Source organism: Trametes versicolor (genome assembly GCF_000271585.1).
Source record: "Trametes versicolor FP-101664 SS1 unplaced genomic scaffold TRAVEscaffold_5, whole genome shotgun sequence".
Classification (NCBI taxonomy): Eukaryota; Fungi; Basidiomycota; class Agaricomycetes; order Polyporales; family Polyporaceae; genus Trametes; species Trametes versicolor.
Window position 1 is genome coordinate 2,549,560 of NW_007360325.1, and position 24,995 is coordinate 2,574,554.

The following is a 24,995-nucleotide window of genomic DNA, read 5'->3' on the forward strand; positions in this document are numbered from 1 at the left end:
CGCGCTCATCGAGAAAATTGACATAACATTCGATCCGAGTTCTGTATAGGGAGCTGCTCAAGCATTCTTTGTCACTTATTAGTGGCCTAGAACGATTGAAAAGGAGATGGACACAGGTCGGATGTACTGGTAATCGACTTGGATCGTGGCCGCGTTGTGGACTGGACTAGACAAGGTGGAGCCAGCGGAGTTCGAAGTAGTTGTATCCGCCGCTATTCCCAAAGGAGTGATTGTTAGCAACCCGAGCACTGCCACCTACAGAAAGCCGCGTCGGCGTTAACATGCGAACTTCATCGAGCTTTTCTTCTAGCATCCGAAGGCGTCCGAACACATACTTCCCAGGCCGTGAAGGCCGTCGGTCTCTATGCTTCTGGGAGATGCAGAATGAAGTGGTTACTACCGCGCATTACGCCATAGTCTATATCTGGGTCGATTCTGATCGCCTTTAGAGCGATATCCATCCGTGGCGTAGTCGAGTCTCGGTATAACTGCTGCGGTCGTCATGCTCAGGTCCTTTCTGCGTATCCAGAATACGACTCCATGAGAGCCCGTACTCGTATATCGAGTAAGATCACATCAGCCCCACCTCGCCTGAACCGTCGCTTACAGCCGTTGGAAGGGATGATTAGAGGGTACGAAGTCCGCGTCCCTGTATCCCGAGGACCGAAGCAATACCCTCGGTGTTAGCCTCGTCCAGTGTGGGGGATCACGAATAAGGCCAAGAGCGCTGACACAACGTAAGATGGATTGTGGGGTGCGAATAGAGGCTGGCTAATAGCTATGTACATATGAGGATGTAAGCCGGGGAGAAAACGTACCGTCCTGCATGCCCCGACAGTCGGACGCAGCACCCAAGCGTCTGCAGTAGCCCGATTGATCGTCTCAGACGCGCCGGCACATGCATACGTGCCATCCACCAAGCCTCCTGTCGCCATTGGATGCTCTCGAGTGCAAAAGACCAATCGCATGGACAGGATACTTGGAGAACGCAGCGTAGCGTCTATGATTTGACCGGACCACGTACCGAGAGCCACCGAGAATGAGGCTAACAGGGTTACGTAGAGGCGAAGTATCGCGCCTCTCGTGAGCGTTCCAGTAGGCTCCGCAAGCCTCGAAGACGCCGCCACACACAAAGCCGGACACGCGCAGTCGTATAGGCAGTGTTACGTTACCCAATGCAGGGTGCGCAGCTCGGCTCTCGAGGGCACGGGCTGACAAGCTGACTTGTCACTTGCTTGCAGGCGTTGGGTTTCGGTGTTTTGGCTGCGGAGGAGCGCTGGTCTGCGATGAGATGCCAGTCGGAGTCTCCGAATGTCGTGGATATCGGAGGACCAGATGGAGGATGAGTAGCTGTGGGCGCAGTCAGTGTACTGTCCATGAGTTATTTGTGAACGTGCGCCTTACATCAATGCCATATACCGAAACAACAAAGGCCGTGTTGCCTAGTGATGCAAACTGATAGTAAGGTTGTGAACGACGCTCAGAGCAACTAGAGGCCTCGATAACAGGCTAGCGATAGATGATTCTTGTAGAATGCGGAGAGCACGAGAATAGAGTCCAGGCATGACGAAAGTGAAGGGGTCCGGAGCGCGGCATACGCGACACTTGGCTCGGGTGACATGTGAGGATCGCCTGGGCGGGAGATGCACCGCAACGGTGTTCGCAGCTGCGGTTCAAGAATATCCGCCGCACCGGTTATCCTAGTCGGTGCGCAGCCAGATGCGAAGGTGCTCGGGCGTGCTGGGCACCAGATGCCGACGCCGCCTAGACGGCTGACTGGGGTTGGGGGGAGTGGGCAGAGGCCTGCAGAGGCTGGGCGAGAGAGAGCGAAGGCAAGGTCGGTCGCCCGATACGGGGAGCGGACGGGCGGGGGGCGGGGGCTTGGCGGGGCGGCTGGGGCGACTGCGGATCGGCTGAATATAGATCTGAGGCACGGCGCGCAAGTCGCGCTTTGTCTGAGCCGCTGCCGCACTGTGGTCCTGGTCTGCTGCTCTCTCCCACCTTCTCCTCACGCTTTCCGTGCTGGACACACTCTCCGCTCGCTGCACCGCTCTCGCTCTCTACGCAGCCTCGCGCTTCCCTAAACGCCTCGCGGATATCCACGCTCCAAGGACGGACGCGCCCTGAGAATTACTCATCGCAGCATCATCATAATAGCCTTGGCCCCGCGCTGTGCGCAGCTCCTCGCGTTTTCCTACTTCAACTCCTTCCGCTCCCTGCCCCCTACTCTACTTCCGCCCCACCCCCTCTCTTAATCTCCCGCACGCCGTCCCTTGCTCGTTACCGTCATGCATTACCTACCATACTCGCTCGCTCTATCATGTCTGCTCTCCCTTGCTCAGGATAATGTGCTTGCTGCGCCCTCACCATCCGCCTCCCCTCTACCTCGCGCCATCCCTCTCGTCCGACGAGCACCCGCCCAACGGAATTCCTCTGAGCTCTCCTCGTGGTTGAGTCGTCAGAAGGAGATACTCGAGGCCAAGTATAGCGGCAGTTCCGCCCAGCGGAAGCGTGCCAGCGGCTTCAACCTGTGAGTCTGCCTTGCATACCCGCCATACGAAGTGCTAACCTCTACCAGCCTCACAAACCAGAACGCGGACTCCAGCTTCTACGGCTCAATAGCAGTTGGCACCCCTGCGATATCCTACGACGTCATTCTTGACACCGGCTCTTCGGACCTGTGGCTCGCCGCCTCGGACGGCGTCTCAACAACGTCAGACGGAATTCCCACTTTCGACTCTTCAGCATCCTCCACGTTCACAGACCTCAACACTACCTTCTCAATAAGCTACGGATCTGGGGCCGCTCGGGGAACGCTTGGCAAGGATGCGGTCCAGTTCGCAGGCTTTGAGGTCGAGCAGCAAACATTCGGTGCGCCTACCCCATCCCACCGCAGCGCTGTGCACGTCATATTCATCGTTCTGCGCAGGTGTTGTGACACAAGTTTCGACAGATTTGTTGAGCGAGCCAGTGTCGGGCTTGATGGGTCTTGGCTTCGCAAGCATCGCAGCGTCAGGCGCGACCCCCTTCTGGCAAACGCTTGCCGACAGCGATGGCACGCTCGATTCGCCCCTTATGGCATTCCAGTTGACGCGTTTCGTCGACACCACCACTTCCAATTCTCTGCAGCCCGGTGGCACGTTCAACCTCGGCGCCGTCAACACCTCGCTGTACACAGGTGACATCGACTACCAGGACATCCCCAGCGGCGAGGAGGGCTACTGGATCCAGGAGCTTGCCGGTACGTGTCTCCACATCTCCGCATCAGCCTATGAGCTCATCGCAGTATCCATAGGGCTTACCATCAACGGCAACTCCGTGACGCTCGACTCCGGCTCTGGAGCCTATGCCGCCATTGACACCGGCACCACCCTCGTCGGCGGCCCCGAAGACGCTGTCTCCGCACTGTACGCCCAGATCGAAGGCAGCGCGCCCCTCACGGGCAACGACGGCTACTGGAGCTACCGTGAGTCTCCATGACGTCCACGCGCTCCCTGGCGCCTGAGCTTGAGCTAATCCGCGCCTCTCCTTCCCCACAGCCTGCAGTACGACTGTCAACGTCACGATGAAGTTCGGCTCGAGCAGCATCGCGTGGCCGATCAGCAACTCGGACTTCCTCCTGCAGCAACTCTCCAGCGACTCCTGCGTCGGCGCGTTCTTCGCGCTCAGCACCGCCGGCACCAGTGCGCCCCCATGGATTGTCGGCGACACGTTCCTCAAGAACGTGTACTCCGTATTCCGCTCGAGCCCCGCCTCTGTCGGCTTCGCCACGCTGTCTGCGGAGGCGCTCGCGATGAACGGCAAGTCCGGGGCTGCGCCGTCGGCGACCGTCGGCGCGGTGTCCGCGACCGTCACCGGGTCGACCGCGAACTCGGGCACGGACCGCTCGAGCAGTGCGAACGGCGCGCCCCCAAGCGCGAGCGCCTCGGCGTACGCGCTGTGGGCCGCCGCACTTGTGTCTGGGCTCGTCGGTGGCGCTGTCATGCTCTGAGGAACGGGGATGAGCCGGGTGGATACCCAGTACGCGCGCGCTCGCGTGCTGTGGAAGTGACGACGATGACGACGACTACGGTGCTGTGGCGTGCTCCGGGACTCCGACGTGCAGGATTTTGCGGACGCTGTATCATTAGCTATTGGCTCGCGACCTATTGAGACTTGACTTTGCACAATGCTTCGCTATACGAGGACGCTACACGTAGTACATACAGCATACCAAGAATCACAACTACTTTGCAGGATTGATGTGTGCGCGCCAGTTCCCTTTGCGTCGTGACCGGCGTACAGCGAATGTCGACAGGCCGTAAAGCATTCGATGACCACGGCGCCACACTATGGCGCTTGCTGCCACAATCCAGCGCCGTTGGACCGTCCCCGCTGCCCCGAAGTTTAGTCGCTGAACTAACGCGGAGGCTCTGGGCTGTGACTCACTACGGGCGTGCCTATCTGCCCATTCCTCCGCACCCTGAAGGGGCGAGCGGCGACAACGTGAAATGTAAGGTCAAGTCGGAAGCGGCCGAGTGGAACACAAATATACCATTGAATTACATGCACCGACATTCTAGTATTCCACAAGACAGTCATGCGAAGGACCTTTGCGAAGCCGTACGACATACCAGAGCACAACCTCCCCTCGCACGTCTCACGACCTCTTCTCCATAATGAACCACTGCGGGGCGAGAGCTAGCGTATTGAGCGGCCCTCCAGGAACCTTCGCCCTCGCCACGCTCGCAACATGTCCAGCAAGCATCAAGCATGGGAACGATTGCCGCCCATAGATGACTGTCACGTCCACTTCGCAATACCCAACCGGGATGCGCGCGATATCGACAGTGAAGTAGCGGATGCCGTCAAGGGTGTAGGATGTGTCGTGCGCTCCTGAGGATAAATATGACGTCAGCTGCAGTGGGAGTTGAATTCCGCCAATACTGACCGACTGTGAGGATACTCTCCCCGGAGGTGCTGCGACCAACATATGCAAGCTCGATGCCATCTTCACACTCGTACAGCGGCGCCCTATCTCCAGAACGAGAAGACGGACCAGGACCGACAACGATTGGAGGCGGGCGGGGTATCGCGAGCCGAGGAGCAAGCGGTCCTGCTACCCACTTTCCTTCGTTCGTCCACACACAGAAGGCCGTTAGCCATCCGTCGATTAGGCGGTCGGGCCCCCCCGGGCCGCAGATCGGCGAATGAGAGCACACCACATGCTTCCAGAATTCAGTGTCGGGTTTGCCGTCGAAGGCGGAGACGAAGCGGCTCAGAATGGGGTAGAGCATGTTGGCCCATGCGGACGGCTCGTCGCCGAGCTCGTAGAGGCGCTCGAGCCTCTTTAGAATGCGCAGCCAATCGGCTTTGGTGCCCTCGAGGGTGACGGTCGGAATGCCACACCCGGGCACCATATAGAAATTGTAATATCTGCTGGAATGTGAGACACGGAGGGAAGCACACCGGCAATGGAAGTGACGCACTTCTGCAGGGTGGACATCATGATGACGGAGCAGATCGTAGTATCTTTCAGACTGGTCGTGGTGAAGTCCGGCAGAATCCAGTCGACCAGCGTGCGGTCGACCACCTGAGTGCATCATTTTGATCAGCAAATGCGGACAGGGAAGGAGGCGAACGTTGGCTCGCACATTCTTGTGAATCTCTCCAGTCATGGCACGTGCGAGGGATCCGAAATCGACGGTTGTCCGAAAACCCACGTCCGAGACTTCGAGCGTACGCTTGCCTTGATGAGCAACGAAGTATTGGCGCAGCTTCTCTGCATGAGCGTTGACACTACGCGTCGAAGTTCAGTTGGATGCTATCCCCACCGCACATCGAAGCCGTGCATGCGACTGCTGTAACGTACTAGAAGCTCAGTTGGGTGAGGATCGCAATCCACACATCATCCGGACTGTATACAATGCGTAAATTTTAGCTTCTCTAGGCAATTACTGTAGCAGACCTACCGAATGACGAGGTGGTGGTGCGCTGCGTACGCCTGTAGGATGGAGTGTACAAAGCCATTCTTCTGTGCGATGAGTACAGGCTTCTCGGCCTCGGTGATAGAGCACTGTGATGTAGTGAACATGGGCGTCCTTAGCCACCTCAGGCTCCAGAACAGCCTTTCAGGGTTCTGTATGCCGTGCGTGTGTACCTCGCCGGGAGTTACCGACGAGACTGCGAAAGTGACTGGCATGCTGACTGCAAATTAGCGACTTCAGTAAAGACAAGAGGAACAAGTTGAAGAGTGGCTCACAGTAGAATCGTCAATTTCAGGCTAGTGCTGGAGTACGGGGAGAGTCAGGGGCAACGGGGGGCACACCCAGAGCATGCCGCATTTAAGGTGCAGCCGTGGTAAGGCGTCTTCGGGCTCGTCTAGGAGCGTGCAAAGACAACGCCATGCATACGCAGGGCGATAGACTCTGACAGGTAATCGATGTAATATTTCCACGAGATAGACCGCAGCGTGGAAGTCGTTAATGAGTGACAGAAGGAAAGACCGGTTCCAAAGGGGTACGAGTCTCTGCATCTCGGTCTATCTTGATAGGTGAGTGGCAGCGACGACGTGAGACCTGAGGTGATGAGAAGCGAACGAACATTGAGTGAACACCAGTGTGCCGATGATAGATCTGCGCCGAAGCTGACCGTAAGATCAACGGAGAAGAGCGCTGAAGGTTCAGTTTCGTTCGCGAAACCTACTACTTTTTAGAGTGAGTTGGATCGAGGTAGCGACGCTGCAGCGTGAAGGTACGCATGGCTAGGAATTCAACGAACAGAACCACATACCGGAACATGCCTCTACCATGAGGTCTTCTTGAGCATGAACCACTGCGGCGCAGGAGCGATCGTGTCGAGCACCCGTCCAGGCTCCTTCGCTATCGCCGCCATTGCCATATACCCGGAGATCATCTTGCAGGGCACCTCCCACCCGTTGTCGATGATCATCGTCCACTTCGCCCGTTGTCGATGATCATCGTCCACTTCGCCCGTTGTCGATGATCATCGTCCACTTCGGAGTAGCCTGCTGGAATGCTTCCGACCTCAATAGTGAAGTACGGGACGTCACCGAGAGTATAGGAAGCCGTATGATCGCATGATTCTGGCTGGCCACGACGCTACAGCTTATCGTCGGCTTTCGCCACTTCGGCTGTCTGCCCTGGTTGGTCCGCTGAAGCTCCTTCAAATCTCCGGGCGCGTTGACGTGAAGGGCGAAGAAATGATCTTCGCTAGATGCATACGTCGCATGGGGGTGGGCTTCACGAGCTCAGGACGGGCCCAGATGTTTAAACGGTTGGAAGCGGGCGAGGTATGGCGAGCGGCGGCGGAAGCGGCCCAGCCTTCAACTTTCCAGACGCAGAAGGCCGTCAGCCAGCCGCTGAGGTCGTCCTGCCCGCAATACGCCTTTTGATGGTACACGACGTGCTCCCAAAGTCCGTATCGGGGTTTCCGTCGAAGGCGGGGACCAAACGGCGTAGGATAGGATAGAGCACGTTGGCCCACGCGGAGGACTCGTCCTCCAGCTCGTAGAGGCGCCTAAGCCTCTTCATTCTACGCTGCCAGTCAACTGAATCAGCTTTGTGCCCTCGAAGGTGACGGTCGCAATGCCGCAAATGATGTCCATGGAGTAGTAATCAAAATATCTGTCATATTTTTGTAAGACTGCAGGGATGGAAACAAGCAGAGTAGAAGGCATGCGTACACCTTTAAGTTAAGTGCAGACATCATTAGAGCTGAGCAGATCGCGCCAGTGTCCTTGTTGGTGCTATTGTTGGTTAAATCTGGCAGGAACCAGTCGACTGGCGCACTCACGGTACGGTGTACTGTCGACGACCTGAGTGCACACTGATCATCTCGAGAGCGGGTTGTCCGTAGCGCAGAGTGGCACGACCTACTGCATATGGGTGATGGGTTTTTACCTTCTCTAAGGAGAGTATTGAAACATTCTCTGGGAGAGTAAAATGGTCGTCATCTATCGACCTCAGTTTCACTTACTAGTCAGTCCAGCCGGAATGATAGGCTCTCTGTCGGGAATGAGATACCCGACCAAAACAATGCACAGTGGGCGCTATATATGCTCTCTGTCGGGGAATCGAACCCCGCTTTCGCGCGGTCGGTCAGATGACAAGCGCGTGTACTAACCGATATACGAACAGAGAGATGTTCAGATGCAAATACATACTGCTATCATATGCGTTCAAGTTGAGTTGGATAACTCGGCCCAATTGCAAGGTTGACTAGCCTGACTCACGACCACGAACATTGCGCACCATGAACCTCATCTGGCCTCCCTACAGCCTATGTTATCCTCACTAATTACCCAACGTAACTAGCGCATTGGAGAAGTGCTTGAACAGACGGATTCAGAGGAGCTTTCACAGTCGCTCCATTCGCCCCCATCCCGAAGTCCACGCTGCATTTGAAGGCCGTTATACTGGCAGCGCTCCGCTTCAGGGCTAGGCATATATCACACCTTAGCGGGGGCACGCCTACAACATCTCTTGGAGCGAGGGTTCCATTTTCGCCAAGTATCACTCAGCGCAGCTCTCAATACACCCGAGCCCACCGGCAATACTCCTCCTCGGCCCTCTCTCTTTCAGCTTCCACAATGGACTTGGAGGGATTCCACTTCGACACTATGGGTACCACTGAGGAGCAAGAACGGTACTGTTCCGGAGGGTTTCACCCCATTGCCATTGGAGTCATGCTCGACCCGGAGGCAGGACTGGCGCCCCCGGAGAGACGGTACCGGATCCTGCACAAGCTCGGATTCGGCTCCTATGCGACTGTCTGGCTCGCGCGAGATGTCCGCGCTAGGTGGGTGCTGCGTCAGGCTGTACGGGTTGTTCACTGAGACCGTTTGAAAATCAGCACATTCGTGGCGGTCAAGGTCACTACGGCGGACTCGGGAGCCGCCGAAGGGCGAGAGGCGAAGATGTTGGAGAAGTTCGCCGGAGCACAAGGGGATACGATTCCGACGCACGTCCTTCAGCTTCACGACCATTTCACCATCACTGGACCAAACGGCGTACATCACGTTCTGGTTACGGACGTCGTACTGCCCGTGCTCTCGGTAGGTATACGCAGCATGCCTCCGGACTGGCGCAAGGCAGCAGCGCGCGGGCTGGTGCTCGGTGTTGCACAGATGCACCGGCATGGTGTCAAGCACGGAGGTGCATATCTTGTACTTTCTTCTGGGTATCTTCAGTTACTAAGGGCAATACTTAGACTTACACCTAGGCAACCTTGGGTGTGCTATGCCTGAGCTTGTCAACCAGGAAGAAGACGACGTGGTACAGGACCTGAGCCCATACGAGATGACTGTCGTATTACCGCGCGACCCCAGGGCGCAGACTGCGTCCCTTCCTCCCTACGTTGTGATGCCGTGCAATCTGGCCACATACTGGGCACGCATACGCTCGTCGGGCAGCCCCCCGGACGTTAAGATCCTAGATTTTGGAAACGGTGCGTGCACGCTCCGTAGCATGATATAAACGGACTGTGCTGACCTGACCAGCGCGCGAGATGCATGAGCGGGCGGGCGAGCTGCAGTGCGCCGTGGAGGCATGTGCTCCGGAAATAGCGTTTGCCCGTGTTGCGCTCAAGGAGGTAAGCCCAGAATGGGGTGCTCCTAGCGACGTTTGGGCTGTCAGTTCTACGGTCCGTCTGTATTGGACACACACTCGCGCCTGCGTTCTCAAAACCCGCTTATAGATATACGAGATCGTAGCAGGCTCGTCGCTGTTCTATGGGATGGGCATCGCGGACGGTTTGCTGAATACCATGGTCAAGCTCACTGGTGCGGTGCCGCCGGCGTGGCAGTCGTACTGGCAGTCGCGCCCATATCTCCAGGGAACAGGTCCGCTTTGCCTTAGTTCTATATCCTGCAACGCGGCTGACATGAAACCTCAGAAGTCTCCTCATATGCTGTTGCAGAAGAGTGGGAACGCAGGCGTGCAAGCCTGCGAGCAGGATGCGCGGACGAAGCGGATGCGGAACTGCTCGTGCAGCTGCTGCGGAGGATGCTGGTTCTGGACCCGGAGGAGAGGCCGACCATCAATGAGGTGCTGGAGGATCCGTGGTTCCAAGACGCGAAGTGACACCGAAGTTCGTTTATAACGTTTGACGTGAGATGCCGATGTCATTAGTACCATTGTTTGACGAATTGTACCACCAGGTGATATCGGCGCAGTGAGCGCTGTGAGCCTTCCATCCTTGACTTCAAGACTCATGTCACCGACATGTGCGAACTTTAGGACCTAGATTCAAGAGTGCCGATGTTTAACTCACGCTTCAAGCCCTATGACCTTACATATGGCGTTCCTGCATCGTAAATGGTACAGGCGGGATTTTCGAGCCAGCGCCGCTCGTTCGTAAACACCGGTGGACGGTGCAACTTTGAGTGCAGAAGCAGCCAAATGGACACTATCGTGAGTCAACCTCGCACGCCTGCCAGTTGCGCTCCATCGTGAAACGTATTTATGATGGTCTTCAAAAGCCCATTCTGCAGCACCAATACACTCCGCTCTCGAATTCCTGTTCCCCTTCAACATGCCCGGACACGCAGCGATCACTGGTGCAACAGTGTACTACCTGTACGACGTTCCCGCAACCGCAGACCTCAAACACGAGCTCCAGGTCCTGCAGTCCTTCGTCGCCAAATGGAACGCAGATACGCCGGTACGTATTCACATTTCGACGGCTGATTGTGTCGTCGTGATATGAGCTTTACCCCGTGCTTTAGGATATCATCCACTCGCCCGCTTGGCTTCCTTCAGGGACCAAGGCCCCACCGCCGCTCCTGTGCTTGCTCATCACGTACGTGCACGTCCGAGATCCCCCGGTCCGAGTCCACTTACTTTTCCTCAGTAAATACAACCACAAGTCTACTCACGCCAGCAGCGCGAATCAGGGAAAGCACATCTCCGCCTACGTGATTAACCAGGCCGGTTGGAACCTCCAGCCGATCGAGTATGGCGCGACGGTGCACGTCTTCGCCGTCAACGAGGACCCTGCCCAGGGGTACCAAGATTACTACATCCACTCGAAAGCCCGCGCGAAGATCAACAGCGCTGTGATCCAGGCCGCGCTCGCCGCCGCCCAGGCGAACAACTTCGGTACCCTGGGCCAGCCCCCCCTCAACTAAATGTTCGGTATGTCTCCCTCTATGCTTATACGTCGGGCGATCGCACAAACCCACTTTTTACAGCCCGGGACATACAGCCACTTCATATCACAACCCAAGATCAGTCACCGTGGTTATTTTTCCTGCGTGCTTTCTCGCTATTGTACATTAAGTTATGTGCATGCTACATACCACCACCTGCCTCCGACCGGTTGCCCGTGCGCTCAATATACAGAAACCGACCGATCAACTTGAACCGTCTCAGCTCAACTCAACATATGCTACACTGCGCGGGATATCAGCACTCGCACTCCGTCTGTTCACTCATGCAAAGCACGCGTCCTAGCAGTTTACATTGTCGGTGAATGGGCCTCGTCGTCTTCAGCACTACAACCGTCGCCGTCCATCAAGCTGTCAGAGTGTTCCGGTCAGTAAAAAGGTCTACTGCACCAGTATCGCTAGGTACGCACAGGTGCTACCGGTTCAAGCTTGATGATCCTCTGCTCTGGGGGATCCACAGCCCCTCTCGCAAGGTCCATGTCTGCATCTCCTTGAACGTGATGCAGCTAGGGTCGCAGTGCGCCCTAACCAAGGCAGCACACGCCCTCTCCGCGCCGGCCATAGATATTCTGTCGGGAATAAGCGGGCAGCGAGGGCTCGTGGACGTCGTGCGCTCGAGGCCGATGACGAAGCGCTGGTATTCCGTGTCCATGGGCAGAGGCCACTGGTCGTCGAATATGCACCATCTGTCGTCCTGACGGAAACACTCGTGGGCCAGGATGTCCGGGTAGCGTAGAACGAGTGGCGCGTTCGCCTCTTCAGGCGACTCGCATCTTGCGCAGCCGAAGACGGCGACGGCGAGGTCGAGCGGCTCGACGTCTTTGGGAATATCCGGGCATAAGACGGCTACCCGCTCGCGAAGCTTGTCTTTGATGTGTTCCTCCCAGATGACGATCCGCTGCGATATGGAGAAATTGACCGCCTGGGCGTTGAAGTGCTCATCGACGAAGAGATCTTTATTTTCCGGCATCCAGACCATGTCCAACGTCGTCGGCCCGTGCTTGGCAGCAGAGCACGAACCGCTGGCACCAGGGACAGGGATGTCGTAGTGTTTTGTGATGGCGTTGTCAATCAGTCGGAGCATGGTCTGCTGTTTCTCGACGCGTTTGCTTCGCAAACATTCTATAAAGTCTTGCAGCGTGTCGTAAAGCTTTGGCCGTGCTGTATTCATGGTGAGCGGACGTGTAAAGTATATTATGCCGGCTGACATGCATACCTTTGTCCGTGAGTTTTGGAGCGTTCCGTCGCCTACGCAGTTCTCGTGCCGGACCGCTTCTTTCCCAACGGATACATGTGCCGCAAAACTCGAGCTCGGGGCCCCAGCCAGCCTCCTTGAGTCGGCGGAGTACACTGAATACGTTTAAGAGCAGGTTCCAGGACATACGACACCAGATAGGGTTGATGGTGTGCTTACTCGGTGAATCGGTCTTCTCGGGCCTGCCTATCCTCTTCTTCTCGGCGGTCCCGGTCTTCCCTTGACCATTCTTCCAATTGTGCTGCAAGCTTCGTGTATGAAGAGACGAGCCGTCAGGGAAATGTTGAAGTCATAGATCGGCTAGAAGTCACCTGGGCTTCCGCGGGAACTCGTGCCTTTCTATCTTCATATAACGCGGTAAGCACATCCAGTGCGTCGTGAGCATCGTGCCATTGACTTTCGAAAGCCTTTACTTGAAGCACGTGGCAGTAGTTGCCGCTGAATAGCACAGGGCGTCAGAAGGTGAACACGACGCCCGTGCTCGAGAGAAGACGCGGGAAAAAGGCGCTCTACCACTCACTTGTCAGCCCTCACGGAGTGAAAGATCGCGCGGAAATCGCTGTCTTGGATGCGACTGAGCCCGATCGCATCCATCCGCGCTTTCACGTCGCGTGTGGCCCATCTCCTGGTCGCATCGTGAGTCCCGGGACGTCTCTGAGCTAAGCAGATCACTCACATTTTACGCAGACACTTTGCGCAGTATCTTGTGAACCAGACCCAGATGACTTTGTGTACCGGGCCCCCGCCACAGTCCTGACCTCATCGATATGTTAGTTGGATCGCGGAGCTAAACGGATTGGCTACTGACAGCGCACTGCGGGTCGAACATGAGGTGCGCGAGCGCGGGCTCGCTGAGGACGGGGTGTGGATCGGGAAAGTCGCCCGGGAGCGCCTTCCGCGCCACCTTCCATATGAACGCGTTCTTGCGATCCAGGAGTAACGCACGGAAAGCCTTGGACGTCCGTGAGAGGCTGATGATATCCCGTGGATGCAGGTGGCCGAGTATCTGCCCGCCCAAAAATTAGACCCCTGATTTCAAGGCATTGAGCCAGACGCACCTCGAGAATCACGTCGAGAGGGACGTTGGGCATCATATCCAGACTGCCCCGCCGACCGCGTAGTGTTTGAACGACGGACCGCGGCAGAGCATTCTCATCCTTCGTCTTCTTCCGTGGAGGCATCGCTAAAACAGAGGGTGAGGGGCGGAGACACGAGGAAAGGAGCCCCTTTGACAGCATTAAGTAGGCGACCAGGACATGTGGTGGACCAACCTTAATGAGCCGCGCTCAAGATGTCCGGCGCCGCCCACAATAGCCTGATAGATGGAGAAGTCGTGCGAACACATAGGCTGGACCACACCTTGGGCCTGGAGTCTTCTGGAACCCATTCAAAGAGGAGGTTGAGGTGCCCTATTTAGGAGGCGGGCGCCGTGAGTGCGCGGTCGCAGGAGTTGACAGCGGATCTAATCTGTCAAACTGGAAGGTGGTCCCAGAAAACGTGAAGAAGGAAGAAACACGAGCGCAGACCACACCGTGATCATGGTGCTTTCGTATGGACGATCTGCGGTACGGAAGAAGCCCCGCCTGACCAACTCGCATGATCGTAAGATGCGCACCCTCGGGGCCCCGCAGGCTCATGCGTCATATATGCATCATACCTTCTCCCCGCGCAGCTCTGTAACAGTCAGAGCCGTTCGAGGATGCGAGACAGAGACGATGAGAGACGAGAGAGACAGGCAAGTGAGGGACCAGGTGGTTACTGGTGTTGGTCTGACGAAGAGGTATGTACAAACCGCGCGAGCGACTCGGACAGGATGAGGTGCGCGTCGGCGGAGAGCGCCGACGCCTCGTATCAATCGGATATTGTCGGCGCTTACAGCGCGTACGTATAATAACGGTACCGGCGCCACAAGTACGTGACTACTACGAATGGCCGTGAGCTACGGTAAAAGTGTCCATGAAGTACCTAAGGTGTCCATTGCTAACTAAGAAAGGCCGTAGCAGTACAATGTGATCATTACAAGCTCGGCGAGGTAGCGGTGTGCGCGCCCGAGCATCCAGATCGTGAAGTCAAACTTGAAGTTCGGGTACGAGCCTGAGATCACGACGTTCTTGTTGAGCACATCCTCGACCCCCTCCTGCGGCCACCAGCCGTTTGCACAGTCAGCGCCCAATTTAAGAGGTAGGTGCAGCATCGGTGCGAGATACGCACTGGTGCTCTCCGATTGGGATGGTCAAATCTCCGCCTTAGGGGGCATCAACAACCCTCCTTTCCGGTCCCATGTCTGCATCTCCGCGTACGTAACGTGTGGGTCACAATTGGCCTGAAGGAGAACAGCGTGTGCCCTCTGCGCGCCGCCCGTGACTATCCTTTCCGGAAGCAGCGGGCAGCGTGCCAGTCGCGCCCCGCGGCATTCGACGTCGACGACGGAACGCTGGTACTCCTTGGTGATGGGCAACGGCCATTGCGAAGTGTTCCAATCATTGTATCTTCGGAAGCAACTGTGAGTGAGGACGTCCGCGTAGCGTAGATTCGCCGGTTTAATGGCCATCACGCGCGAGCTACGCCAAGTTTCGCATTTTGCACAATTGAAGACGGCAATGGCGAGGTCGAGCGGATCGATGGTATCAGATACCCCCGGGCAGAGGTCAGATACCATTTCGCGAAGCTTGGACTTGAGGTTCTCCTCCCACTGCACGACTAGTTGTGGAATGCGCGGCACGACGGCCTCCAACCCGGCGACCACATCACTTGCGTTCCCGGTATCGGAAAACAGAGCCGCGACTTCCGGCATCCAGAGAATGTCCAAGGCCGTGGGCCCGCCATGCTTGAAAAAACATGAGTTGCCGGTATGGGGTATTGGTCCGGTGCAATGTGTTGTTATTGCAGAATCAATAGCATCGAGTGCATCCTGCTGTGCTTTTGAAAGACGTTGGCGCCGTAATTCGGTCATGAACCCTTCCAGGGAGTCGTGGACCTTTGGCCAAGCTGTTTCTTATGGTAAATGGACCCACAGCGTGAGATATCGAGGCTGACATACGTACTCTTGTCGGTAAGTTTTGGGGCAATCCGTCGTGTATGCAGCTCCCGCGCGGGGCCGTCTCTGTCCCAACGGATGCGGAACCCGTAAAACTCAAGTTCGGGGCCCCAACCAGCTTCTTTGAGCCGGCGAAGCACGCTAGATACGTTCCAGGGCAGAAGTCAGGGTACGCGATGCTATATAGTTGTGATATGCTTACTCTTCGAACCGTTCTTCTCGGACCTGCCTATTCTCTTGCTCTTGGCGCTCCCGGTCTTCCTTCGCCCATTTTTTCAACTGGGCTGCAAACTAGATGCATGCAGGGGTGCGCCGTCAAGGTACTGACTGAAGTGCGAACTCGTCAGAAAGTCACCTTGATCTCTGCTTGAACGTGGGCCTTTCTCTCCGTGTATAAGGCCGTAAGCGTACCGAGGTTGTTGCCAGCATTGTCCCACTGCCTTTCGAAAGCAATCACCTGAGGGGCATGGAAGTGGTTGTACTCGCCCGACCACGCATCCTCATCCTCGCTACGAAGGGTTCAGGGTAAGAGATACGCAACGCCTTTAGGCGAAAGAATGCGCGATACAGAGGCACTCACTGGTTGGGGCTCACGAAATTGGCGATCACGCGGAAATCGCTGCCCTGGATGCGGCCAAGCCCCATTCCCTCTAGTCTCTCTTTGACGTAACGTGTCGCCCACGTCCTGTTCATTTCTTGAGCCTTCAGGGCCATTCTGATTGAGACTGAGCACGCACATGTTGGGCAGACATTTACAGCAGTATCTCCTGAGCCAAAGCCAGATGACTTTGTGTACCAGACCCCTGCCGCAGTTCTCCATTCGATGATGAGCTCTTCGAACGCGGCGCCACCGAGACGAAGCAGGCACTCACATGACATTGCAAAGTAAACATGAGGTGCGCGAGCGCAGGCTCGCTCAGAAATGGATGTGGATCGGGCAGCCCGCCTGGGAGCGCGGTCCGCGCAGCCTTCCATATGAATGCATTTCGCTTGTTCATGAGTAGCGCGCGGAACGGCTTGGACGTCCGTGCGAGGCTGAGGAGGTCCCGCGGATGTAGGTGGTCGAGGATCTGTTCAGTGCATAATGTCGGTCAAATGGGCAACCGCCGACGATATCGATCAGATTCAAGGCGCCGAATTGCAGAGTCTCAAGGAGGACAAGACATACCTCGATTATTATGTCGAGAGGGATGCCGGGCATCGCCTCCAGACTGCCCCGGCGACCCCGTAGCTTCTGTTTGGTGTTTCGCTTTGGGGCATCCTGTGCTTCTTTGGTCCGTTTCCGGGTGGGAGGCATTATATTGACAAATAATGAGAGCGGGGAGAGTTGCACTGGAGGGAACAGCAAACACCCACGGCCTGAAGTATGTGGGCTCATATAGGGCCTGCGGGCGGTACACGTGGTGGACCGAACCTAATATCGCGACAGGCGCGCGGCTGTGTGGTCATGTCCGGCACAATACATGATGAGCTATAATGAGAGAAGTCATAGAAAGGAGATGAACTCCCGCATTGGATGGTGGCTCTGAGCGCGTGTGGCCGCAGTAAACATGACAGCGGCTCCTCACTGTGAGACTCGAAGGTGCCGGCAGAGGACTTGATAGACGCAAGATGACGAGCGGCGACCACACTCTGTTCATGGAGGATTGGCGCAGACGATTTGTGCTATGACCGAGGCAGGGCTGGCCCGCCGCCGACCAGGGTGACTTGGAGGCGAGCGCGGAGTCACAAGATTGTGTGCTAGGCGACGGGTCTCGCAACCGCCCACTGAGGACATGAAACTCAGCTCCGCCACTGCATATGCTACATCGTGTGGGATTTCAGCGTCCGCACTCCCACCGTTCATTTGTGCACAGCGCGCGCCCCAGAGGGTCCTACTATCAAGAAAAGAAGCCGCGTCGTCGTCGGTCCAATCGCCATTTCAATCAAGCTGTGTGATCTCGTCAGATAGAAAGGCCTGCGGCGACATCGTCACGAAAACGTACAGCTGTTTCCTGGGAGGGATGCATCGGTCACCGAGGTAGGGGGTATCAACAGCCCATCCCTCCGGTCCCATGCCTGCATCTCCGCGAACGTGATGACGCTTGGGTTGCAGTTGAAGCGAATCAGCGCAGCACACGCCCGCTGGGCACCGGCCATGGATATCCTCTCCGCAATCAGCGGGCAGCGCGGGCACGGCGTGCTGCGCTCGAGGTCGAGGATGAAGCGCTGGTACTCCGTGTCAATGGGCAGCGGCCACTCGTCGGATGTGCGCCATCTGCCGTCTTTCCGGAAACACTCGTGGGCGAGGATTTCCGGGTACCGTAGAGCGAGCGGTGTGTTCTCCTCTTCGGGCAACTCGCACCTTGCGCAGCCGAAGACGGCGACGGCGAGTTCGAGTGGCTCGATGTCTTTGGGAATATCCGGGCACAGGACGGTCACCATCTTTCGAAGCATGTCTTTGAAGCGCTCCTCCCAGATGACGACCCGTTGCGATATAAGGAAATTGACCGTCTGAGCGCCGAAGTACTCATCGATGAAGAGGTCCTTGCTTTCCGGCATCCAGGCAATGTCCAACGTCGTTGGCCCCCGCTTGGCAGGAGAGCATGAACCGCTGGCGTGAGCCTCCGGAAAGCCGTAGTGTTCTGTGATGGCGCCATCTATCATTGCAATCATATCCTTTTGTTTGCTGAGGCGCCGGCGTCGTATATGGTCCATGAAGTCTTTCAAGGAGTCGTGAACCTTTGGCCATGCTGTAGCGATGGTGAGCGAACATGCTGTGTACAAATTGGCTGGTTGACGCGCATACCCTTGTCCGTAAGCCTCGTAGCAATCCGCCGCGTATGCAGATCCCGCGCGGGGCCCTCTTCGTCATCACGAATATCGGAGGCGTAAAATTCGAGTTCGGGGCCCCAGCCAGCCTCCTTCAGTCGACGGAGCACCCTTCGGAGTTGCAAAATCTGCGTGAGTGCACACGAGACCACGAAAATGCAACAATGTGCTTACTCTTCGAACCGTTCTTCTCGAGCCTCTTGATTCTGTGCTTCTCGGCGTACCCGGTCTTCCCTTGACCATCTGTCCAATTGATCTGCGAGCTTGATGCATCAGGAGACGGACCGTCAGGGCAGTGTTTACACTCAAAAGCCGACTAGAAACTCACCTTGGCCTCTGCGGGAAATCGCACTTTTCTGTCCTCGTATAACGCGGTGAGCGTATCGAGTGCATCGTGAGCATCGTGCCACCGTATTTCGAAAGTCCTCACTTGAGGTGCGTGGAAGTAGTTGCCCCTGTGAAACATAGCACGTCAGAGTGAGCATACGATGTCTGTGGGCGTGAGAGAGAGCTAAGGGGAGGCGCTTGGCGACTCACTGGTCAGCCCGCACAGAGTGGAAGATCGCCCGGAAGTCGCTGCTTTCGACGCGGCCGAGCCCTATCGCATCCATCCGCGCTTTCACGTCGCGTGTAGCCCACCTCCTGATTGCGTCTTGAGTCCTTGGATGTCTCTGAGCCAAGCGGATCACTCACATCTTGCGCAAACACTTTGCGCAGTATCTCGCAAACCAGAGCCAGACGACCTTGTGCACGGGACCCCCGCCACATTCCTACCCTCATCGAGTCAGTCAGCTAGAACGCGGAGCCAGACGGAGTACTAACATGGCACTGCGGGTCGAACATGAGGCGCGCGAGCGCGGGCTCGCTGAGGACGGGGTGTGGATCGGCCAGCTCGCCCGGGAGCGCCTTCCGCGCGACCTTCCATATAAACGCATTCTTGCGATCCAAAAGTAGTGCACGGAAAGCTTTGGATGTCCGCGCGAGGCTGAGGATGTCCCGCGGATGCAGGTGGCCGAGTATCTGCCCGAGGGCGGTCAGACTACTGACCACATGGTGTTTGGCAAGACGTACCTCGAGAATCACGTCGAGAGCGACGTTGGGCATCATCTCCAGGCTGCCCCGCCGACCGCGTAACTTTTGGACAGTGGGCCGCGGCGGAGCATTATCATCTTTTGTCTTCTTTCTTGGGGGCATCGTCTAGATCGAGAGTGCGGTGGGGGGAGAGACACGAGGGCAGGAGCGATGATCCACAGCGTTAAGTAGGCAACCGTACCATGTGGTGGAGCGACCTTAAATTTACCTATTGACCCGTGCCTTCAGCATGTTCGGTACCGCCCACAAAAAATAGAGAAGCTGTGCGAACGGGCAGGAACCTGCGGGTTGGGCCCTGGGACGACACCTTGGCCTGGGGTCTTCTGGAACCCATACAGAGAGGAGTTTGAGTTGCCCTATAGAGGGACGAGCGCTTGGAGGACATTGTGCCGCGGCCGCGGGTCAGAATGGAAGGTGGCCCCAGAGGACGTAAGGGCCGCAATATGACGGGCGGCGACCACACCGTGATCATGGTGCGTTCATATGGACGATCTGCGGTACGGGAGAAGATGCCCCGCCTGACCAGCTCGCACGATCGAAAGACCTAGCAGCGCGAGATCCCTGCGAGAGATCTGCATAGTAGATTGCACTGAAACCGTCCAATGGACATCCTCAGCTCAATCTTGGAATATCCTACATTGTACAAAATATCAGCGCCCACACTGCGAGAGCCAAGCATGGGTGGTAGAGCGCGTCCCACACAATCAGCACCCCATTTATCTTTTGGATTCCTTCATGTGTCACAAGGGCGAATGAGTGCTTACCAGCTGCCAACGCCACATGACGAACTGCACACCGCGCTCAATCAGTTCCGTGTGCGGGTAATCTCAGTAGACGAGCGCCATCTCCGCCCGACGTCTGCACCGCCTGCATCTTCTCGTGGTCGACACACTGCGCGATCTCGCAACTCTGCCATTGCCCAACCCCTCGCAAATCAGCGACGCGCGGGCGAGGAACGGAAGGGCGGACGCACTCCGTACTAGAACTCGTCCCATCCGCGGTCCGCGCGCTGTATGTCAACGGCGAACTTGGCGATGCATGGCAGTGCTATTTGCGTACGTCTTGCCAACGAGAAAGAGCGACTCGAGCACGAACTATGTCCCGTACGTGAAGCACAGGCCCCATATGCATCCGGCCGCAGGGTCTGGTGCATGTAGTCGACTGCCTCGGTGAACACCCGTCTGTGGATGGAAAGAGAGCACGTCAATATATTGAGAAACAAGCCAAAAACAGAACACGGAATGACTGGGTCGTACTTAATATCGCGCGGGAGGTGCTCGGCGTTGTGTCTCCGGAAAACAGACAGCACGATAGTGACGGACGTGGTGCAGTTGGGGTAGTTGTACGAGGTCATGACGTTGCATGTGTCCCTCGTCGGCCACGTCTACCGCACGCGATGCGAAGCGCGACACACTAACGGTCTCGGTAGGGTTCAGATACTTCAGCCACCGAGGCGTGCAGGCGCGGGCTCGAAGCTTGCGAAGCCACAGTCCGGGTTCTGCCTACTGAGAGAAATGTCGACAGCATCGTACAGTCGCCGCTTTGACACTAGTGGTGTTGCACCACTACAGCACACAGAGTCAGTACTTGCAGAACACGCAGGTCCAACAAAGCCACTCACCGGATGTGGTCCTGGATGTATGTCACAGCTTTGAGGGCCTTGCCCGTGCAGTCGCTTACCATGTACCCCAGCGTACGCATACTGAACGGACATGTGCCTTTCGGCGCATGTCGATACTTAGTCTTAGCGTGCATCTAGTTCCCTATTATCTGGCCGTTTTCCAGCCAGTGCGCGATCCTGCGCAAGACCTAGAGGCCAGTCGAAGAACACGCGATGCAAAGGCACTCACCGTAGCGCAGACGATCGATGGTACTTATGGCCGCTGATCAGCTGGCGCTTGAAGCTTGAAGGCTCAGAGCATCGTGATCTAGGCGGGTCTCGCGATCGTGTGCTCAGCCCCGGGATATGCTACATCATCAGCGTTGGAGGAGCGCGGGAGCACAGGAGAGTCCATGCAAGTGTCACTGAGCTGGAGAGGAGCGGGAGAGCGTGAGAGCGTTTGGTCAGCAAGCGCCGAGGGAGAGAGAGCGATGTACCAACTTCTCAGTAGCGTTGCCGCGTTCTTCATGTTCCGCATCTGGGAGCAGCCGTCCCCATCTGTTCTCTTCGAGTCTGAGAGTTGCCTGCGTATCTATTCTGAGTCTATCGAGTCTTCACGAGAGCGCTCCGAGTCTACGAGTGGACTACTCTAGCGTCCACAGTCCAACCGTTTACTTATGCGTAGCACGCGCCCTGGAGGCTACTATCGCTGGCAGAGAAGGAGCCTCGTCGTCGTCTGTCTAATCACTATCTCAACCAAGAGGCTATCGGGCGTGCTCTCTTCACATGGGAAGATCTGCTGCAACAACATCAAAAAGCACAACTATCTTCAGGAGATGTATAATTGGCCACAGAGCCAGACATCGTCTTCTAGGCATATGGGATCTACATGGAAGTCCAATACCGCCCTATGTGGATAAGACACTGATGAGGCGTTCCCATCCACGTCAACGTATACACAGTGGCGCCCGGACGTTTTGTACCGCTTGGTTCCCTTCGTCGTCCGTACTACCTATCTGAACCTCTTCCTTTGCCCTCCACTCCAGCCTCCCCCTCCCCGGGCGTAACGAAGGTACGCATCCCGCTATGACTTATCTTCCACAAAGAAGCTATATTAAAGCGGATGTCTGCTTACACAAGCTTAGCTGACGCTATCATGTCTAGCTGAAGCACTTCTCGGCTCAGTTTCTTCAGTGCACCTGCCATAGTGGTTGCCTATCTCGACCGACGCAACTCTGGTCAAGCCTACTAAGCAAATCAAGTATTCGAGATCCCGTCTGTGAGTCTCCATGCCAGGCATTGCCACGGTTTACCCTGATGGCACGCCTGGCAGTCCAGTCATGTGGTTGCTGCGCACAAACACGGCAGAACTTCGATACTTCAACAGCCCACACGATGTCAAATCTTACGCGATTCTGTCGCACGTCTGGCAGGAGCACGAACAGTCCTTCCAAGATCTTCAGGCGCTCCACACGCAGCTCGCGTCCACCGGCCAGGCCGATATACTGCGTTCGCACGTCTCTGACAAGATCAGGGAGTGCTGCGCGCTCGCGGAGTCGCATGGGTACGAATGGCTCTGGATCGACACCTGCTGTATCGACCGTTCTAGCAGTGCCGAGCTCTCCGAGGCGATCAACTCCATGTACGAGTGGTATGCGCAGGCGCAGGTCTGCTACGCATATCTTCATGACGTACCCCGTATCGATGACTTCCACGCCCGCGACTTGGCAATACGACACAGCAAGTGGTTTACACGGGGCTGGACGCTGCAGGAGCTCATCGCTCCCCGGAGCCTCCTGTTCGTTGCGCAGGACTGGACGATGATCGGCACCAAAGCGAGCCTAGCGTCCCTCCTCGAAGGCATTACCGGGGTCGATGCGGATGTGTTGACGTTCCGCCGCGAGCTAGGCGACGTGAGCGTCGCGCGGCGGATGTGGTGGGCTTCAGCGAGGAAAACGACGCGCATAGAAGACGAAGCATACTGCCTTATGGGTATCTTTGGCGTGCACATAGCGACCATATACGGCGAAGGGCGCCGGGCGTTCCAGCGCCTCCAGGAGGAGATCCTGCGGCGGACGTCCGACCAAACCCTGTTCGCATGGGGAAACGTCCTACCCATTCGCACCGTTCCATTCCAGGAGCAGATGGTTTATAGCGACGATCATAATTACAGCTACATGTTTGCCCCCTCCCCGGAAGCCTTCGCGGCCTCTGGCAAAATGATCCCCGTTCCCATGAACGTCGCAGTGGAGAATACCGTCAATGTGCTAGGTATCACCCACCGTGCACTGGAATCCTCCCAGGTAGACACTCACAATTTACGTTTCTTACGCAGTGTGTCTGACATGTCATCCAGGATGCTACGCAGCCCAAAGCCGCGCACCCAGACCACAGCCACACGTGGAATATACCGCTGCCAGACTTCACGGTCACAAGCCATGGCGTGCGCGCGCACCTGCTCGTCATCGAAAGTCCCGCCAAGTTGGACCAGTCTACGCTCGCCATAGTTTTGCTCGCATGTCAGGACACCGCGACGGGTGCGTTCGTCGGCCTACTCCTTCGTCACCGCGTCGACGATGAAATCGGATTGCGTTGGCCGCGCTACCACGTCGGGGTGACCCTACGCTTGCACCCCGGGACGCGCACCCGCTTCCGCCTCGGGCGGGTAGACTGGGCGCGGCACGCACTCTCGTTCAAGAGCAGCGGGATCACCGCGAGATGGCAGCGCCTCTACATCGCGTTCCGCCCTCCGTCGCGCGCGCCCCTGCTGGAGAAGGCGCGCACAGACGCTGCATTCAAACTCCTCTTCCCGCGCTGGATGGAGGTCGAGCTCGAGAAGGAGGGCTTCAGGCGGGACACGCGACTGTCGACTGCGTGCGGGGAGGCGGAGCGGATCGGCCAGGGTGCGCTTGCGACATTCACGTTCAGGCATGAGCGCCTGCCGGAGGCGTTTAGGATCTACGTTGGGTTGTGCAAGAAGACGCCGTGGGCCACTGCAGCCTTCCTCGGTGACACCGTCCGTGCACCATCATCGAGTGCTGTGCAAGAAAGGGGCGATGTACCACAAGCCGGGCTTTCCCCCGCGTTGTCTGCAGTTGGGCGGGGCCAGCCACGGGAGTCCGTCTGCCAGAGAGAGCGCGGGCCCGATGCCATAAACTGCTGGTCTAACGGAAGCCGGGTGTTTGGAGATTCGCAGCGGAGTATCCGGTTGACGTTCACGCGTACGAACGAACGCAGAGAACTCGCATGTGCTCGACGTCAGAGTGGGCGGTTCGGTCTTCGAGAGAGGCAGGGGGGACATGACACGTCGAAAGATATATACTCTTGCACGCTCCCTGGCGCGCCGTATATGATTGCCTCGGTTTTATGTTATTCTGACCTGTTCCCGTTCCAACGTCACGGAAAGATCATGCAGTCCTTCATATGCTTATGTGTATTACAGCTGTTATCAAAACGATAGGCCCCTCATAAAAAAAATCACACATAGGCAATTCGAGCGGAGATCAAATATATTTCTATACTGCGATAAAGCAATAAAACAGTGTAGAGCGGGGAGACTACAAAATGGCGCCGTCATTCTCTACGACGCTGTCAGACGACGATAGTAGGGGTGTCAGTAAAGGGGAAACGACTGGGATTGCGAACTCGGACTCAAGGGTCATTTGACCAGCACCGGCACCGGGAGCTGGCATTAGGAGACGACGGGCACAGGACTTACAGAGTTCCGGATTGAAAAGAGACTGAACGGAAGGCATACCGTGCTACCGGTCTTGACATGAGATGTGAGTTTCGAGAGCGTTGGGGGACACGCCAGCTCTGTACGAAGGCCGTGTCATCACAGCTCATCGGCCTTTACATACTTCTTAGCCACCTCCGAGCTACCCAAAGAGCGAGGCTGGATAGTGACGAGGGTTGCATGTCGGTTGTGCGCGCGGGAGATTTGGCAAGAGGGGCGATGGAAATGGGTCGTGGCGTGGTGAGCGAAGGAGGTGTAAGATGGGCGGCCGCCAACATCGCCATATAGCCTTCTTTT

At 56.8% G+C, this 24,995-nt stretch overlaps 9 protein-coding genes and 1 non-coding gene across 10 annotated transcripts; 4 read left to right on the forward strand and 6 right to left on the reverse strand.

Moving 5' to 3' along the window:
- The first annotated feature begins 2,239 nt into the window (after positions 1 to 2,239).
- On the forward strand, positions 2,240 to 4,236 carry TRAVEDRAFT_167393 (acid protease). The gene is made up of 5 exons (XM_008039826.1): positions 2,240 to 2,530; positions 2,579 to 2,871; positions 2,930 to 3,241; positions 3,296 to 3,466; positions 3,540 to 4,236. Exons 1-5 carry the CDS (start codon positions 2,289 to 2,291, stop codon positions 3,989 to 3,991), a joined length of 1,470 nt encoding a protein of 489 aa, XP_008038017.1. The 5' UTR covers positions 2,240 to 2,288; the 3' UTR covers positions 3,992 to 4,236.
- Positions 4,237 to 4,639: 403 nt separating this feature from the next.
- Positions 4,640 to 6,073, reverse strand: TRAVEDRAFT_122880 (uncharacterized protein; the record flags this gene model as incomplete). Its single annotated transcript, XM_008039827.1, has 6 exons — positions 4,640 to 4,872; positions 4,997 to 5,415; positions 5,469 to 5,572; positions 5,634 to 5,778; positions 5,852 to 5,896; positions 5,952 to 6,073. The coding sequence occupies 6 exons, from the start codon at positions 6,071 to 6,073 to the stop codon at positions 4,640 to 4,642; spliced, it is 1,068 nt and encodes a 355-aa protein (XP_008038018.1).
- Positions 6,074 to 8,059: 1,986 nt separating this feature from the next.
- Positions 8,060 to 8,141, reverse strand: TRAVEDRAFT_t70. Its single transcript has one exon. It is a non-coding gene; the product is annotated as a tRNA-Asp (tRNA).
- Positions 8,142 to 8,269: 128 nt separating this feature from the next.
- On the forward strand, positions 8,270 to 10,155 carry TRAVEDRAFT_71763 (kinase-like protein). Its single transcript, XM_008039828.1, has 6 exons — positions 8,270 to 8,799; positions 8,854 to 9,155; positions 9,211 to 9,447; positions 9,500 to 9,642; positions 9,697 to 9,841; positions 9,895 to 10,155. The coding sequence occupies exons 1-6, from the start codon at positions 8,591 to 8,593 to the stop codon at positions 10,080 to 10,082; spliced, it is 1,224 nt and encodes a 407-aa protein (XP_008038019.1). The 5' UTR covers positions 8,270 to 8,590; the 3' UTR covers positions 10,083 to 10,155.
- Positions 10,156 to 10,533: 378 nt separating this feature from the next.
- TRAVEDRAFT_37099 (uncharacterized protein) lies at positions 10,534 to 11,128 on the forward strand (the record flags this gene model as incomplete). Its single annotated transcript, XM_008039119.1, has 3 exons — positions 10,534 to 10,662; positions 10,727 to 10,800; positions 10,852 to 11,128. 3 exons carry the CDS (start codon positions 10,534 to 10,536, stop codon positions 11,126 to 11,128), a joined length of 480 nt encoding a protein of 159 aa, XP_008037310.1.
- Positions 11,129 to 11,228: 100 nt separating this feature from the next.
- On the reverse strand, positions 11,229 to 13,607 carry TRAVEDRAFT_71764 (uncharacterized protein). Its single transcript, XM_008039829.1, has 9 exons — positions 13,481 to 13,607; positions 13,231 to 13,428; positions 13,099 to 13,175; positions 12,943 to 13,047; positions 12,734 to 12,860; positions 12,582 to 12,670; positions 12,384 to 12,517; positions 11,578 to 12,328; positions 11,229 to 11,518 (listed from the first exon to the last, which is right to left on the reverse strand). Exons 1-8 carry the CDS (start codon positions 13,601 to 13,603, stop codon positions 11,583 to 11,585), a joined length of 1,599 nt encoding a protein of 532 aa, XP_008038020.1. The 5' UTR covers positions 13,604 to 13,607; the 3' UTR covers positions 11,229 to 11,518; positions 11,578 to 11,582.
- Positions 13,608 to 14,632: 1,025 nt separating this feature from the next.
- TRAVEDRAFT_71765 (uncharacterized protein) lies at positions 14,633 to 16,756 on the reverse strand (the record flags this gene model as incomplete). The annotated part of the gene is made up of 9 exons (XM_008039830.1): positions 14,633 to 15,410; positions 15,467 to 15,600; positions 15,662 to 15,750; positions 15,815 to 15,822; positions 15,871 to 15,968; positions 16,040 to 16,144; positions 16,197 to 16,273; positions 16,332 to 16,529; positions 16,628 to 16,756. 9 exons carry the CDS (start codon positions 16,754 to 16,756, stop codon positions 14,656 to 14,658), a joined length of 1,593 nt encoding a protein of 530 aa, XP_008038021.1. The 3' UTR covers positions 14,633 to 14,655.
- A 674-nt stretch (positions 16,757 to 17,430) lies between these two features.
- TRAVEDRAFT_47143 (uncharacterized protein) lies at positions 17,431 to 19,374 on the reverse strand (the record flags this gene model as incomplete). Its single annotated transcript, XM_008039286.1, has 8 exons — positions 17,431 to 18,191; positions 18,248 to 18,381; positions 18,445 to 18,533; positions 18,599 to 18,725; positions 18,808 to 18,912; positions 18,964 to 19,040; positions 19,093 to 19,290; positions 19,342 to 19,374. The coding sequence occupies 8 exons, from the start codon at positions 19,372 to 19,374 to the stop codon at positions 17,431 to 17,433; spliced, it is 1,524 nt and encodes a 507-aa protein (XP_008037477.1).
- A 1,429-nt stretch (positions 19,375 to 20,803) lies between these two features.
- TRAVEDRAFT_47144 (uncharacterized protein) lies at positions 20,804 to 21,063 on the reverse strand (the record flags this gene model as incomplete). Its single annotated transcript, XM_008039287.1, has 2 exons — positions 20,804 to 20,927; positions 20,984 to 21,063. The coding sequence occupies 2 exons, from the start codon at positions 21,061 to 21,063 to the stop codon at positions 20,804 to 20,806; spliced, it is 204 nt and encodes a 67-aa protein (XP_008037478.1).
- A 1,188-nt stretch (positions 21,064 to 22,251) lies between these two features.
- Positions 22,252 to 24,422, forward strand: TRAVEDRAFT_47145 (HET-domain-containing protein; the record flags this gene model as incomplete). The annotated part of the gene is made up of 3 exons (XM_008039288.1): positions 22,252 to 23,265; positions 23,319 to 23,978; positions 24,405 to 24,422. The coding sequence occupies 3 exons, from the start codon at positions 22,252 to 22,254 to the stop codon at positions 24,420 to 24,422; spliced, it is 1,692 nt and encodes a 563-aa protein (XP_008037479.1).
- Positions 24,423 to 24,995: the final 573 nt, after the last annotated feature.

What these genes read in the sequence shown, in the direction of transcription:
- TRAVEDRAFT_167393 (XM_008039826.1), top strand. Translation starts at nt 2,289, where the DNA reads ATGCATTACCTACCATACTCGCTCGCTCTATCATGTCTGCTCTCCCTT. An exon ending in CGTGCCAGCGGCTTCAACCT is followed by an intron (nt 2,531 to 2,578) that starts GTGAGTCTGCCT and finishes AACCTCTACCAG; the next exon opens with CCTCACAAACCAGAACGCGG. An exon ending in GGTCGAGCAGCAAACATTCG is followed by an intron (nt 2,872 to 2,929) that starts GTGCGCCTACCC and finishes CGTTCTGCGCAG; the next exon opens with GTGTTGTGACACAAGTTTCG.
- TRAVEDRAFT_71763 (XM_008039828.1), top strand. Translation starts at nt 8,591, where the DNA reads ATGGACTTGGAGGGATTCCACTTCGACACTATGGGTACCACTGAGGAG. An exon ending in GATCCTAGATTTTGGAAACG is followed by an intron (nt 9,448 to 9,499) that starts GTGCGTGCACGC and finishes TGACCTGACCAG; the next exon opens with CGCGCGAGATGCATGAGCGG. An exon ending in TTTGGGCTGTCAGTTCTACG is followed by an intron (nt 9,643 to 9,696) that starts GTCCGTCTGTAT and finishes ACCCGCTTATAG; the next exon opens with ATATACGAGATCGTAGCAGG.
- TRAVEDRAFT_71764 (XM_008039829.1), bottom strand. Translation starts at nt 13,603, where the DNA reads ATGCCTCCACGGAAGAAGACGAAGGATGAGAATGCTCTGCCGCGGTCC. An exon ending in CACTCCGTGAGGGCTGACAA is followed by an intron (nt 12,861 to 12,942) that starts GTGAGTGGTAGA and finishes TGTGCTATTCAG; the next exon opens with CGGCAACTACTGCCACGTGC. An exon ending in GAGTTCCCGCGGAAGCCCAG is followed by an intron (nt 12,671 to 12,733) that starts GTGACTTCTAGC and finishes TCATACACGAAG; the next exon opens with CTTGCAGCACAATTGGAAGA.